The 16374-nt window shown below is 44.5% G+C and overlaps 1 protein-coding gene across 1 annotated transcript in view; it reads right to left on the bottom strand.

Annotated features, from left to right (window-relative positions):
• Window positions 1-16374, bottom strand: part of LOC135057107 (uncharacterized) — a 180757-nt gene that overhangs the window by 90868 nt on the left and 73515 nt on the right. The window contains 3 exon segments of the mRNA XM_063963008.1: window positions 7187-7329; window positions 9617-10789; window positions 13563-13775. Coding sequence (XP_063819078.1) covers window positions 7187-7329; window positions 9617-10789; window positions 13563-13775 — 1529 coding nt within the window.

Genomic DNA, 16374 nt, shown 5'->3' with positions numbered 1-16374 from the left:
CTCTGTCAAGGTTATTTACTATGTAAACTCTAGGTCAGGGTACTGCTTTAAATTGCAATTTGTGGAGAGTCCCTGCCGAGTATAGTGTAGGGGTTTTATCGGTTAGGCCCCTATCCCTTAGCTTTGTTATTTTGGTTGTGGATGTTATGGGATCCAGGTATTCCGTAGGTTCACAAGGTAATACAGGGTGGGTGTGGGTGGGGCTAGTTTGATTTTTTAATGCCATCAATTTTTGTTTATGTGTGTGTTCTGTCGTACTATGCTAAGTGTGGTTAATGTCGCTCTGATTTCTTGTGTTTTAAGTAGAGATGAGCAGATTCGGTTTTACTCGGATTTACTCGGTTCTCAAAACGGCATCTTATTGGCTCACGGATGTCACATGTTTTGGATAGCCAATCAGATGCCGTTTTGAGAACCGAGTAAATCCGAGTAAAACCGAATCCTCTCATCTCTAGTTTTAAGAGACATAATGAGACATATTGTCCTTGTTCACGGTTTACACAGCTCTACAGTACTATATTGCCTTATTTTAGTGTCTTTCTCTCTGCTCTATCCAGTTGCCTTTTTCTCATCTGCTTTCGATGGCGGCTGTCTCTGAGGGGCTCCATCTGTTCAGCTGGAATGTCAGAGGGCTGAATGAAAAGATTAAACGAGAACTGGTCCTGACACAAGTCAAGAAATACCAGGCCGATATAATTTGTCTCTCGGAAACCCATTTATTTGGAAGTAAAGTGTTGGCGCTTAAGAAACCCTGGATTAGTCATACGTACCACTCCACTTTTTCTGGTAATGCTAGAGGTGTCTCTGTGCTGGTTAGGAAATCTGTACAATTTTCTTTTGATGTCTGTGAAATAGATCAATATGGTAGATACATTTTTTTACGCGCCCATATTAATCGCAGCCTGTTTCATGTGCTGGCTGTATACGTGCCCCCGCCTTATAATAATGAGGTCCTCCGTCACGCTGCCCGGTTTATTGCTCAATCCCCCGCAACCCCTGTAATTTGTTTGGGAGATTTCAACAATGTGATGGATCAAACTTTAGATAGATGGAGGGAGGCTGTTTCATCTATCCCCACTTTGATGTCTTCTACCCCATTTGCATGGTTGTAAGGGGAGGGGACTGGTGGATATTTGGAGGAATCGCAATGCTACGGCTAGTCAGTTTTCATGTCACTCTGCTACTTACCACACATTCTCCCGTATAGATCTGATTTTAATTTCTCCTGATCTGTCCCCTGATGTGGTGGCGGTGAAATATCTTCCTAGGGGTATATCGGACCACTCTCCTGTCTCCCTCACTGTAAATGTTGGTTGGGAACGAGGTGCAAATATGTGGAAACTTAATCCCTTTTGGCTAACTTTATTAGGGGAGGGTGCTGATCTGATTGCTGCATGGGAGGGGTTCCAGATTGATAATTTACCATATACTTATTCGGCAATTAAACACAATGCCTTCAAGGCATTTATGCGCGGCTCCTTTATAAAAAGGATCTCTGCAGTCAAACTATTCAGTAAACGAGAGGAAATGCGCTTGGAAACCCCATGTCGGCAATTAGAAACCCAGTATGTTTCTACTCACCTGCAATCTGATAGGATGCTGTGGCGGGAAGCACAGAGAGAGTGGTCTGACTACTTATTTGAGAAGTCCAAACGTAGGCTCCTCTTTTAAGGGCATGAACGCTATTTTCAGGCCTAGATGAATGGCAGTTATTTGGCTTTTTTGCTCGGACTGAATCCAATAGCAATATTATTCAATATGTGAAAAATTCAAATGATCAATTATGTTATTCTGGATCTGAGGTGGCGGAGACATTTTGCAATTATTACTCATTGTAGTATGCTTCCCGGGCCTCCTATTCCATTGACCAATTAAGGGAATATTTGGATCAGCTTGAATCACCCTGTCTGTCTCGGGAGGATTCTGCGGCCTTAGATGCACCATTTACATTAGAGGAGGTGGAGGCTGCAGTCCTGTCTCTTCCGGCATCTAAGGCTCCTGGATGTGATGGACTTCCGGGTGAAGTTTATAAGCAATATAAAGAATTTTTTATCCCTTATCTACTGCAACTATTTAACTTATTATTTGAAGGTGGAACCCTTTCACACTCTATGGCTGAGGCCAATATAATTGTTTTGCTGAAACCAGGGAAAAAAAACCAATTGCCGGAATCTTACCGACCCATTTCCCTTCTAAATACAGATGTCAAGATATTGGCAAAAATTTTGGCAAATAAATTTGGTTATCACGTCAATAATTTACCCTGATCAGACAGGGTTTATGCCGGGTAAATCCACCGCCCATAATTTGCGTAGATTGTTTTGTCACCTGCAGAAACATGATTTGGTGGAGTCTGATGCGGTGGTGGTGTCTCTTGACGCAGCCAAAGCATTCGATTCAGTAGAATGGAAATATTTGTGGGGGGTGCTTGAGAAATTTGTTTTCGGCCCACGATTTATTCGCTTTCTCCAAGTATTGTATTCCTCACCCATGGCTCATGTGACGGTGAATGGCTTTACCTCGGAAACCTTTGCACTGGAGAGGGGCACTCGTCAGGGTTGCCCTTTATTCCCTCCGCTGTTTGCAATAGCTATAGAACCATTGGCTAGCCTGCTGCGTACTAATAGGATTAGGGGTATTAAACTTGGGGACCATGTGGATGTAGTAGCTCTGTATGCAGATGATATGCTCCTTTTCCTGAAAGACTCTGCGGATTAATTACAAACTATGCTACAGGTAGTGGTTAACTTTGGTGTTTTTTCAGGACTATCAATCAATTGGGATAAATCAAGTATTCTCCCTATCTCCGGTCTTCTTCCTGAAGATACACAAGTGACACACCCCCTACAATGGACACCGGTTCAAATACCTGGGTATTTGGATCACCCCTAAGGCTACCGATTATGTGACCCAAAATATTGATCCCACCTTGGTAACCTTTAAAGAAAGGGCTCATGTCTGTAAGAAATTGCCTTTGTCCTTGGCCGTGTTAACTTATTTAAAATGGTGATGCAGCCTAAATTTTTATATGCCTTACACAATTCTATTTATCTTCCGAAAAAGATATTCAATGTAATAGATGGTGTTCTATCGTCCTTCATTTGGGGGAATAGGCCAGCACGAGTTTCTATTAAGACACTGTATAGATCACAACTCTCAGGGGGCGTGTGTCTTCGTAAACTACGAATTTATTATGTAGCGGCACAGCTGTCTCAATTGCATGGGTGGATTGGGGAATCAATGGACGACTATGCTGGGATTTGTGGCTGAGCGGATGGAGTGTTCTGTTATCTCCTCTTCAACTTATTTTCTCTGGCCGTTCGGCCACTAGCCTACCACCCCTGTTGCATCAGGCTTTATTAATCTGGCGCTATGCCCACACTCTTTATGATTGGTCTGGTCATGATACATGCTCTCCGCTGTGGTTTAATAGCACCTACTCTGAGCTGTGTAAGTTATCCTTGGATAATATCTGGATTCTTAGGGAAGTAGTATCTGTGGGTCAAATATTTCATGAAGGAGTATTCAAAACTTTCCAACAATTGAAAGATGAATTTAGTATATCTAATACTGCTCTATTTAGATATTTCCAGCTTAGACAAGCCATGCAAACCCAATTTCCTCATGGTTCCATGGTAGTTTCAGATTCACCCGTTAAAACATTGCTCACTATTCTTAATCAAAGGGGGAAAATATCTACCATATATACTGTTTTTAACGATAGACTTAGCCCAGATCGACTGAATGGTCTTCGTTCTAAGTGGGAACTTGATCTGGGACCTTTATCTAATGAACAATGGCCCTCATTCCGAGTTGTTCGCTCGCAAGCTGCTTTTAGCAGCATTGCACATGCTAAGCCGCCGCCTACTGGGAGTGAATCTTAGCTTAGCAAAATTGCGAATGAAAGATTCTCAAAATTGCGAATAGAAATTTCTATGCAGTTTCTGAGTAGCTCGACACTTACTCTGCCACTGCGATCAGTTCAGTCAGTTTCGTTCCTGGTTTGACGTCACAAACACACCCAGCGTTTGCCCAAACACTCCCCCGTTTCTCCAGCCACTCCCACGTTTTTCCCAGAAACGGCAGCGTTTTTTCACACACACCCATAAAAAGGCCAGTTTCCGCCCAGAAACACCCACTTCCTGTCAATCACACTCCGATCTCCAGAACGAAGAAAAAAATCTTGTAATGCCGTGAGTAAAATACCAAACTTCTTAGCAAATTTACTTGACGCAGCCGCAGTGCGAACATTGCGCATGCGCAGTTAGCGTAAAATCGCACCCATGCGAAGAAAAATAACGAGCGAACAACTCGGAATGAGGGCCGAAACCTCATCTGTCATGTGTAGCCTGTGAGGGTGAAAATTTACTTACCACCGGCCTATCAGCTTATTTCTTTTGAGAAGCTGCTGCTGGAAGTGATACACCATAGGTGGGGAGCTGCATGAAAAGGTTAATAGTGTAACCTATCCCTGGTACAGGAGTTGGAGGAATTACTGATACGATTTGGTTCTAGTTGTTTCACTCACTGCTATCTACATTGTTACGCTTTTTTGATGACATTAACTTTTAATTGTTTTACGGGAACCATGCTACACCCAGGTCCATAAGCACAGGGGCCGCCGGGGCCTCAGCGGCACCCGCTTGGGTTTCCTCCCACTTCCACGGTTTGATCAGCAATGACAATACAATCTGTAGTGAAGACCCCCTGTGCACGTTGATCATACCTCTACCCCGATATGTTTGTTTTACTTGTACGCTTTGAATGTCTCTCAAACCTTTCTAATGCTCTTTATGCCCTTTTTTTGTCCCCCCCCTCCCCTCCCTTTCCTCTTCTTTCACCCAGGGGAACCCGCTCCCCCTTTGACTTCTGAATACTTATTTCTGATTTGTTTAGCACTCCTATTACATTGTTACTCTACTTCCTACTCCCCCCACCTCTCACTTTTACATTTATTACCTTGTGGCGCTTAGGATATCTTTTCCTTCGCCCATCCGGACATCTACGTCCTAACTATTGAGTACCTGCCTCTTTTATGTGTTGAGTAACTTATTCTTCTTTTTCACTGCTCTACTGTATCTTCCTCAACCAAGTTTAAGTACTCCTTTCCTTTTCCTTTAACTCTTGGTACTGAGCGAGTCGACCTCTTTACTTCATTTTTCCTTTTTGTTTCTCCTCTTTATCCCTCCCTCTCTCCCTCCGCAACATGCCGTTCACTATTGCCTCTATGAATGTCCGGGGCCTTAACACGCCCCTTAAACGTTCTCACCTGTTCCGTACGATCCGACCCTACGAGCATAGTCCTGCTCCAAGAAAAACATTTCAGGGACCCAGGGCACCTCACCCTGGCTTCCAAACGTTTCTCCACTGTACTGTACTACTCAAGCAAATCCAAGCATAATGGAGATGCTATCATGATTAGCAACAAACTCCCCTTTGTTCAAACCTCGGTTCATACTGAAGTGGATGGGGGGTACATTATTTTGGTTGGCAGGCTGGGACACCTGGAGGTGACCATAGCTAATATTTATGCACCCAACACGGGCCAACGATTCTTTAAAACCTTCTTCAACGCACTCCATAAACATAGAGCGGGATATGTATTCTTGGGCAGTGACTTTAATGCAGTGCTTTATCCTCTCCTCAATAGATCCGCTCCCCAGAAAAATTCCCGTCCCTGCCCTATCTCCCTTACTTTTTCTAAACAGATCAAAAATGCTTCTCTTTTTGACACATGGCGCACCCTCAACCTATCCTCTAAGGATTACACCTTTTTCTCCACACCCCACCGTTCCTACTCTAGGCTCTACTACTTGTTCTCCGGCCCTCTGGCTTCTAAACACATTCTTTATTCAGCCATCGCCCCTAATGTTTGGACGGATCATTCCTGTCATTTCCACATTCGATCTGCTAGACGCGCCAATCTCCTGCCCCTCCTGGCGCCTACACACATACTTACCGACTACTTTTCTCTTAATAACCCTCAAACGGGCTGTTCTCCCTTGGTCTGGGAAGCCCATAAAGCTGTCCTCTGAGGTCATGTTATAAGTTTTGCGTCTCACTGCAATAGGGAACATAAACTACTTCTCAGATCCCTCACTGAACAGGTTCACACTCTAGACTCTCTTCATAAACGTAGTCCCACGGATACGAACTAAACAGCTTCGTCACAGCTAGAGCTGCCCTCAATGCACTCTTAATGGAAAAAATAGATAAATTTCTCCATTGGCTGAACCAGTGTTTTAATGAGAGTTACAAGGTCGATACTCTTCTTGCAAACAGATTAAAAGCACGCAAAGCACTTTCTTCTATAGTCTCGATCCAAGACTCTACTGGTACTACTCACTACAATCCCTCTGACATCAACTCTATTTCTAAGGAATACTACAACCGCCTATACAACTCTCCAGATATTAAATCCACCTCCTCTGATCCACACATGCTGTCCCCAGAATATTTAGCCCCCTGTTCACTGCCGCAGTTAGATTCTTCTGCATCCACGGCACTATGTCTACCTATATCGGATGAGGAGGTAACTGCAGCCCTCAAGCTACAGAAACCATCCAAGGCCCCAGATCCAAATGTACCCTTTGCTTACTATAAAATGTTTGAAAGTACTCTTATCCCCCATCTCTCATCTACTTTTAACAAAGTTTTTTGAGGCGACTACTTTTGTAATGAAACTACTAAAGCGCTGATTACTGTTATCCCCAAACCGGGTAAAGACCAACAACTAGTTTCTAAGTACCGCCCTATCTCTCTCCCGAATAGAAACTTAAAACTTTTCGCAAAAATTCTGGCCTTATGTCTGAATCCACTTTTCCCATCCCTCATACACTCTGACCAAGTCCCTTCCCGACAAGCTCTGGATAATACCAGATGCACCATCAATTTGATTAACCATGCCAATACAAACTCCCCTCCCTGCTGCTGGCCGTGGACGCTGAGAAAGCCTTTGACAGGGTCTTATGGGCTTTTCTCAATCAAACTCTCCGTGGTTTTGGTTTTCAGGGGGAATTCCTCCATGCCATTTCAGCACTTTACCATAATCCCTCTACTTCGGTCCTAACAAGCGGAATTCTTTCAGATTCTTTCCCCATCACTAATGGCACACGTCAAGGCTGCCCCGTCGCCTCTTATATTCGATTTAATAATTGAACCCCAAGCCTGCCGTATTCGTCTTAACCCGGATGTATCGGGCTTCACCATTAAAGAGTCGCAATATAAACTCTCCCTTTTTGCTGACGACGTCCTTCTTACTCTTACTAACCCGCAAATTTCCCTTCCCAAACTTTTCAGAGAATAAACTGTCTATGGAGACCTCTCCGGCTATAAGGTTAACAACGACAAATCAGAAGCTCTCCCACTACATATCCCACCGACACACTGACTCTTAAATTCTTAAATCCAACTTCGCTTTCACTTGGCGTCATACCTCCATCAAATACTTAGGCATCCACATCACCAAATCTTATCACTCTCTACACAAAGCAAAATACCCTCCCTTATTTAAAGAGATATCCCAGGGTATTCTATCTTGGAGAAAGCATTTTATCTCTTGGATAGGGAGAATCAATGCTTTTAAAATTAATGTTCTCCCCAAGATACTATATCTCTTCCAGACTCTCCCTGTCCCTCTCCGGATTCTGACATCCCTCCAGACACAATTTGGCAAATTCATCTGGAATGACAAAAAGCCGAGGCTACGCATGGAAACTCTTCAGAAGAGCTTTACAAGTGGTGGTCTGGGCCTTCCCTCCATCTCAAGATACTATCATGCCTCAGCTCTTAGCCAGTTGGTAGCTTGGCACTCCCCACGATACCTGAAACGATGGATTGTTTTGGAAAGTGACCTAGTTCAGGTTGACTCTATTTCTTGTCTGCCGTGGCTCCCCAGACCCCTCAGGCCTAAACTCATCCAGTCAGTCCCAACTTTGTCTGTCGGTTTGGGACTCGCAACATGCCAGGCTTTCCCTTCACACATCCCCCTCCCCTCTAACTCTTATCTGGAATAACCCCTCCTTCGCCCAGAGTCAATCCTCTCATATGGCTTCCATTTGGTCTAAGGCAGGCATCACCTGCTTTCACCATATACTACATAATAACATACCTCACTCCTTCGCAGACCTTCAAACTAAATACTCCCTTCCCCATGTCCTCGTTTTACCAATATCCTCAAATTCGAAATTTTGCCTTGTCCTCCATAAGGAAAGCACCTCTTCCTAATGTCCCGACTCCAATGGAACATCTCTGTATTTACCGCTCCATGGATCGAGGCATTATATCTATCCTATACCAGTCCATTTTGTTGCCAAACTCTCCCCACCCCCCACCCCCACGCCTTACATGAAATTGTTTGGGAAACTGACTTGGGGATCTCCCTTGAAGACAACACATGGGACACTATACGGCTAAACATCTCTAAATGTTCTATCAGCGTCTCCGTTAAGAACTCCTACAAAATATACACGCACTGGTATCTTGTCCCAGAAAGATTACACCAAATGTATCCCACCTCGTCTAACCTCTATTGGCGCCATTGTGGCCAAATAGGCTCTTATTTTCATATTTGGTGGAGTTGCCCCAGGATCGCTCCTTTTTGATCCTTGGTCTAAACTCTTATTAAGTCAGTCATACCTGCCTGCCCCCCGCTCTCCCCCGAGATGCTTCTCGTGTGCCCCAGCCTGCCAGCTATCCAGACCTGAAAACAAACTGGTCCTTCATATAACATGTGCGGCTAAGCTCCTAATAGCTAACTCCTGGAAACAATCCTATCCCCCCACTCGTCATAAACTTTTGAGCTGTATTTGGTTTATAGCAAAGATGGAGTACCTTTCCTCCCTGATGAACAGCACTGTAGACAAATTTCACTGCATTTGGACGCCTTGATACGCTAAATTTCAAGTGGCTCTCCCAGGCCTCCGCTAATTCTCCCTTCCCTTCCACTTGTTTTTCCTTACCTCCGGCTTGCTCTCATTTCTGTTCTATTCTTTTCTGTCTCCCCCTCTTCCTTCTTATCTTTACCTCTTTTCCTCTCTTCTCCTATTTCTTTCCCTTAGGCCCTCTCTCTCCTTCCTTTATTTTTTATATCCTTTTTCAAGCTCTCTCGGGTGCTCCACTGGTTGGCCCTCAGGGATGCACTTTTTCTATACCCCGTTTTTTTTATTTTATGTTGAATACTGAGTATATATGATTTCCCAGTTTACATAACTCAATGTACATGTTTGTTCTCACCTGGGTTTCAGATTGTATCAAGAAGTACTTTTCATTCATTTTTCTTTTACTCCACTATGACTGTACCTATGTTCTCTACTTCTCATAGATGATTTCTTATCAATAAAATTTGTGATTGAAAAAATAAATAAATATATTAATATTGTCTTACTTGTAGAACTAAAGGGCTCAGCAAGCCTTCCCTAAATTGTTGCTATGCACAATGATACAATGTGTATATCTTGTTATATAGACAGCCTGGAGCTTTGAGCCATTGCCCAGAACGCAGTGATGACAATATACCTTTTACTACAAACTCTGGAAACAAATTTAGACCTAGTTTTAGATAATTTTTAATAGCTTTCACAATATAGTATTGTTGCTTCATATCAATCAGTTCATTAAACTTGCTTTCCTCTTTTGTGAATTTTCTGATGTGTAACAAGATGTGATTTCCGTGTAAAACATTTCCCACACTCAGTGCATGGAAATGGCCTTTCACCTGTGTGACTTCTCTTATGTCTAACAAGAATAGAGTTGCGTGTAAAACATTTCCCACACTCAGGGCATGGAAATGGTTTCTCACCTGTGTGACTTCTCTGATGTGTAACAAGACATGATTTCTGTGTAAAACTTTTCCCACACTCAGGGCATAGAAATGGCCTCTCACCTGTGTGACTTATCTTATGTCTAACAAGAATAGATTTGCCTGCAAAAAATTTCCCACACTCAGGGCATGGAAATGGTTTTTCACCTGTGTGACTTCTCTGATGTGTAATGAGAATAGATCTGCTTGCAAAACATTTCCCACACTCAGAGCATGGAAATGGTCTCTCACCTGTGTGATGTCTCTGATGTTTAATGAGAGATGATTTATCTGCAAAAAATTTCCCACACTCAGAGCATGGAAATGGTCTCTCACCTGTGTGATATCTCTGGTGTGTAACAAGATGTGATTTCTGTATAAAACATTTCCCACACTCAGAACATGGAAATGGTTTCTCACCTGTGTGACGTCTCTGATGTGTAACAAGATGTGATTTGTGCATAAAACATTTTCGACACTCAGAGCATGGAAATGGTCTCTCACCTGTGTGATGTCTCTGATGTGTAACAAGAGCTGATCTGTGTGGAAAACATTTCCCACATTCAAGGCATGGTAAAGACTTCTCACCTGTGTGATGTCTCTGATGTGTAACGAGAATAGATTTGCGTGCAAAGCATTCCCCACACTCAGAACATGGAAATGGGCTCTCACCTGTCTTAGCTGGCTGATGGCTAATAAGCTTTGTGCTCTGTGTAAAACATCTCCTATCTATAGAACTGGGAAACACTTTATCTACTCTAAGAGCTGTGATAGATGGACCAAGATCTATGTGATCTGTGTTATCAGGAGAACATTCCTCATGTTTAAAAGTAGCTGATGATATATCTGCACTATGAGAAACTGAATGTATAATTGAGGTAAGAGGGGTTTCTCCTGAAGAATCTTGTGTGATGACGTTATCTTCTATTTTACCATCTGGAGATAAACGGAGATGTTCCTCTGATGTATTCCAGTGGTGGTTTCCATCTGCTGAGAATAAAATAAATATATGGGTTACTACACAAGATTATGTGGAGAAATGTGCCAGTGGAGAAATAGGAGGGAGTTCAGTGAGAGGTTGGTGGAGGAAGATGATGAGGAAAAAAAAAAGTCTGTAGATGTAATGCATGTGGGGTCATAGTGTGAATGAGGAGAGATGAAGAAATAGAATGTCACGGAAGGGTGAGTTTGTGAATCCGGTGAGTGGTTGTCAGCCGAGGAAGTTGATGCCTCTGAAATGACACACGTGAACAAAGAATGCTTGGTGAACAAAGATGAAGAACACAGGAAGATGTTATGAGCCACCACTGTGACTCATTCCTGTTTGTGTACTGTGTAGCCTGTCTCCTGTATGTGTGAACCTGTGCAGTGTCACCTGTCAGATAATTAGGCCATTACCTTATGTCTAGTTTTCCAGCTGCAGTTAATCTGTTTCAGGAGGCTTTCCCTTTTCCAGTCATCCTGATTGGGACTTGCTCCCTTTTTACCAAACCTGCCCTCTACCAGACGCCGGTTGTAGGTTCTTATTACTGTTTGTACCTGGTTCCCGGTCCCTGTCCCATGGTGGTATCTAGAACCTGTGCAGTTAGTGCTATTATATTACTTGTGATACCCAGTCCTGTTTGTATCCTGTGTACCCTGTTCTGACAGAATCCTGAGTACATTACCTGTGTCACCTGAGCTCCTGACTGTGTATGTGAGACCTAGTCTGGAAGTCCATTCAGACAGCTCCAGTTCCAGCCTTACCTCTCCTGGAATCCAGGGAACTCCTGCAGCTAAGTTATCTTGTTATCTGTACCTTGCTTTGCTCTGGCAAGTTCCTTAAGGGACTCACAGCTAAGTTATTCATTGCTTGTATTTAGTTGCTAATACCACCCTGTGCATTGCTGCATTCACATAGTTTGTGTTTAGTTGCTAATACAATCATGTGCATTGTTGCACTTACGTACATTCTGTTACTTATCCCAGCTTGTGAATTGGACAGCTAAATCAAGTTTGTATACAGTGAGCTTCTCTCTGTACTAGTATTTTACTCTTGCCCAGCCTCCTATAGTCGCATTATCCATCCATAAGTCCTGGGGGCATCTGAGTACATGGTGGACCTAATTCACCCGGGAAAGGCGTCTGCTAAAGGTGAAGCCTAGCATTGCAGGAGGCTAAAAGACTGCTGGGCAAGTGTAATCATGTGAGCGCCACCTGTTACCACCCGGTGGCCTTCGTAACATTATAACCGGCCCAAAAAAAACACACAAAAAAAACAACTGAGTAGTCATTTGGGAGAATCCAGTTTTGTCTGCCTAATTCAGTCTGACTACCTGTCTTTAGTCTGCCCAGTTTGATATCTCTCTGTGCCTGATTATGCAAGCCCTGCATGAATCTCTGTCAGCCCTGAACTCTGCTTTCTGTGATTTGAAACCAGAATGGCTGGAAGTTTTGTAGCAGTCTTTAAAACAACTGTAAAACCTGCTGACCAAAATTTTTCTCATCCTGCCTGAGTTCATTGAGACTTCATCTAGCTCTAAAGAGACTCTTGCTCAAAATATAGTGACAAGATAATCCTCTTATTTGGTGGGGGAGAAGAGGTATATAAGTTTCCCACGGCCCAAGCTCTCAGAAGAGGAGCATCAGCGTTGCAGGAACTTCAACTTCCTATATTGTGGGGCTGCTGCACTTCAATCAGGACTGTGGATTGCGTAAGCCTAGAAGGAGTGACAAGTCTCTGCCTCCTGTCATTTATCATGCCATGTCGAATCAAGTGTCTAGTTCTGTTCCAAACTCCACTGTGACAGAGGGACTTGTCATAGAACCTGCTCTGAAAAGAACTACAATTCAGAATTGGGGTCCTGTCACTAGAAGGCTATATATTAGGTTTGGGAATCAGAAAAGGATGTTTACCTCTATTAATACAGAGAAAGCAGAATCCGATGTTTCAGCCTCTGAAAAAAACATTTGATGTTCAAGTCCCAAGAGGGGTATTCAATGATTTTATTCCAAAAGCAATATCCGATGTTTTAGCCTCTGAAAAAACATTTGATGTTCAGGCCCCAGGAGAGGTATTTGATGTTTTGATTGGAAAAGCAGAATCCAATGTTTTAGCCTCTGAAAAAACATTCGATGTACAGGCCCCAGGAGGGGTATTTGATGTTTTGATTCCAAAAGCAGAATCCGATGATCAGAGTCTAGGAGCCGCGTCCAATGTTCAGAGTCCAAGGGCCGCGTCCAATGTTCAGAGTCCAGGAGCCGCGTCCAATGTTCAGAGTCCAGGAGCCGCATTCAATGTTCAGAGTCCAGGAGCCGCGTTCAATGTTCAGAGTCTAGGAACTGCGTTCAATGTTCAGGGTCTAGGAGCCACGTCCAATGTTCAGAGTCCAGGATCCATGTCCAATGTTCCGACCCCAGGAGGGGTGTCTGATATGCCAACCGCGGGGGGGGGGGGGGGGGGGACACAGAGTCTCTGATGCTGACCCCAGGGTCCCGAGTGTCAAAACCCCAGGAGGTGTGCCTGAGCTGCAAGCCCCAGGAGGAGTGCCTGAGCTGCCAAGCCCAGGATTGGTCGCTAATGCCAAATTCCCTGGAGGTGACTCAAGAGGCTCAGCTACAGAAGAGGTCTTTGAACCTGCATCCCCAGGAAGGCACTCAAGAGGCAGAATTCCAGAAGGGGTTCTAGAAGCAATTACCTCAGGAGGGGACTTGAGAGGCATAGCCCTGGAAGGAGGCCAAGAAGCCACTTCCACAGGAGGGGACTCAAGAAGCACAGCCTCACCGGAGGTTCCAAAGGCTACAGCTTCAGCGGAGGTTCCGAAGGTCACAGCCTCAGCAAAGGTCCCGAAGGCCATAACCCCAGAAGGGGTCTCGAAGGCCATAACCCCAGGAGAGGTCTCAAAGGTCATAACCTCAGCAGGGATCTCGAAGGTCATAACTCCAGGAGGGGTCTCGAAGGCCATAGCCCCAGGAGGGGTTTTGGATGCCTCAGCCTCTAAAGAGGGTGCATGTGGTATGGCCTCTGGTGTGAATTATACTTCTGCTGCTCCACAGGAGGATTTAAGTCCATCTACTTGTGAAGATCCGTTGTCAGATTTGGTCTCGGATTCCTTGGATGATGTATCTACAGTGATAATTTTTGATGGGGCTTAACCCAATTTGTTGCTCTGAATCACTCTTTCACCATAATGGAATTAAGACCTTCCACAGGGATTACTTCAGCTAACATTGTATTATATCCCATCTACTCCTTTAAGGGGAAGCCTTTTGAATGGGCTTGTAGACCCATTAAGGCAGAGGATCCCATACTTCAGGAATTTCCAGCATTTTCTGATGCAGTCTTCAAGGAATTTGGTCCCAGAGAACACCCTCCGGATTCCTCTAAGTTACCTGTCTCTGTGTCAACTCTTGTAGCCCCAGGAGGGGCGTCTGTCTCCGTGTCTAGTCCTGTAGTCCCAGGTGGGGCATCTATGTCTCAATTCCTGTAGCTCCTTGTGAAGTATCTTATCCTGTTAAGTTCCCAGCAGAGAAAATTCCTGTCAAGACTCCACAAGAACTTCTGACCCTGTAAGATCTGGGGAGCAATCCCAACAAGTTACCTCAACGGGGAATTCGCAATCTCTTTCTACACACCAAGATCTAGAGCTGGTTCTCTTCAATGGGAAGATAGAATAATTTCATGAACTCATGTTGCAGTTCTTAGATGCGGCTTCACTCTGTACTCAATCCGAGCTGGTGTTGCATCTCCTCATGTCTGTTAGAGGGGAAGCTAGGAAGTGGGCTGACCAGTTAATTGCATCCGGAGATTCTGTTCTGCAGGATTTGGAGGCCTTCTTCCAAGCTGTGGTTAAGAGGTTTGGTGGACCGGAGGTTGTTCCTTCAGAGCCTCCTGCAAGTTCTGCCAAGAACTCAGTGTCCAACAAAAAGGATCGAGCTCATAAGAACAGGCTTCTGAGGACTTTCTGTTTCAAGTTGATCACAACAGAAGCTCATCTTCGTCAAGATCTCCAATCCGGAAGTTAAGTGAGGCTATGCCTCACTGTCTGCACCTTGTAAAGGGGTTGTGAAAAAGCCTTATCCACTGTATCCAGTACCTGTCCAGTCTGCCTATGCTCAATTGTCATGTTTCTCCGGTACCATCTGTCTCCAAGAGGGACACCATGATCCTTCCATTGGACGTAGACTCCGACTCGGATTAGTAACTTAAATCACTGCCAAGGTTCGAGTCTGAACTTACCCCTTTTAACAGAGCAGACCCCAGCACTGCAGACACGCCAGGAAGCACGATCTTACCCAGCTAGCTCCCATGCACCAGCCCTCCAGAGGCTGAACAGTCACCCGCTGCAATGCCGCTGCACCACACCAGCGGCCAGGGGCGTAGTCAGAACTTTGTGGGCCCCGTAGCAACATTTTGAAGTTTCCCCTATCCCAGTGCTTCTAGAGAGACACTCTGCAGCAGTTGTTAATTTTATGCTCTATAATAATGCGTTATTTAATGTTATGCCACATAGTACTGCCCTAGTTTCTTTCATGAATCGTAATAGTGCTTAAGTTCACCCTATGTCACATTTCAGAGCTGCCAGTACACATTATGACGCACAGAACCCCCAATTCACATTATGATATATAGTGCTCCCCGTTCATATTGTGCCTTATTACAGTGCCCTGGTTTATATTATTTAATATTAAAAAATGCCCTCCAGTTCATTTTATACCACACTACAATGAGCAGGTCCAGGGGCATACCCAGATACATTGCAGGCCCCAAGGAAAAAGTTTGAAAGGACCCCTACGTACTACCCAATGGCGAAAAATGTGTATAACACATGTAACTTTGACAGGGAAGGTGGCCCCTCTCAGCTCTGGGCCCCATAGCAGCTGCACTGCCTGCACCAATGGTAGCTACGTCATTGCCAGTGGCCCCCGCAGACCTCCGCCGCAACACAGACAGCCAATGAACAGACGGACCCCGGAGCCCATCACCGGAGGTAAGCCTCTGGTCTCTGACAAAGAAGACACAAACAACTGAAGCGTCCGGGCAGAGAGTAGTTGAAAAAATAGTGAGACGGGAAGAAGCAGCAATGAGGCAATGATGACAGCAAAACAGTGATAGGGTAACAGTGGCAGCAAACAAGTATGGGGGAACGATGGCAGCAAACAAGGATGGGGGAAGGATGGCAGAAAACAAGGATGGGGAGGAGATGGCAGCAAAACAGTTATAGGGGAACGGTGGCAGCAATCAAGGCTGGGGTGAACAATAGAAGCAATCAAGGATGGGGCAATGATGGCAGCAAACAGCGGAGTGTACTGCACATTTAGATATACAGTGGTAAATCAGCAATGATTGGAAAAATAGGATTTTAATTACCTACCGGTAAATCCTTTTCTCGTAGTCCGTAGAGGATGCTGGGGTCCATATTAGTACCATGGGGTATAGATGGGTCTACCAGGAGCCATTGGCACTTTAAGAGTTTAATAGTGTGGGCTGGCTCCTCCCTCTATGCCCCTCCTACCAGACTCAGTCTAGAAACTGTGCCCGAGGAGACGACATACTTCGAGAGAAGGAAATACACAGATAGTGGCGAGATTCACAC

Source organism: Pseudophryne corroboree, chromosome 3 (assembly GCF_028390025.1).
Source record: "Pseudophryne corroboree isolate aPseCor3 chromosome 3, aPseCor3.hap2, whole genome shotgun sequence".
In the NCBI taxonomy this organism is placed as follows: Eukaryota; Metazoa; Chordata; class Amphibia; order Anura; family Myobatrachidae; genus Pseudophryne; species Pseudophryne corroboree.
Note: the sequence above shows the minus strand (reverse complement) of the source record. Positions and strands in the feature narration are given on the sequence as shown.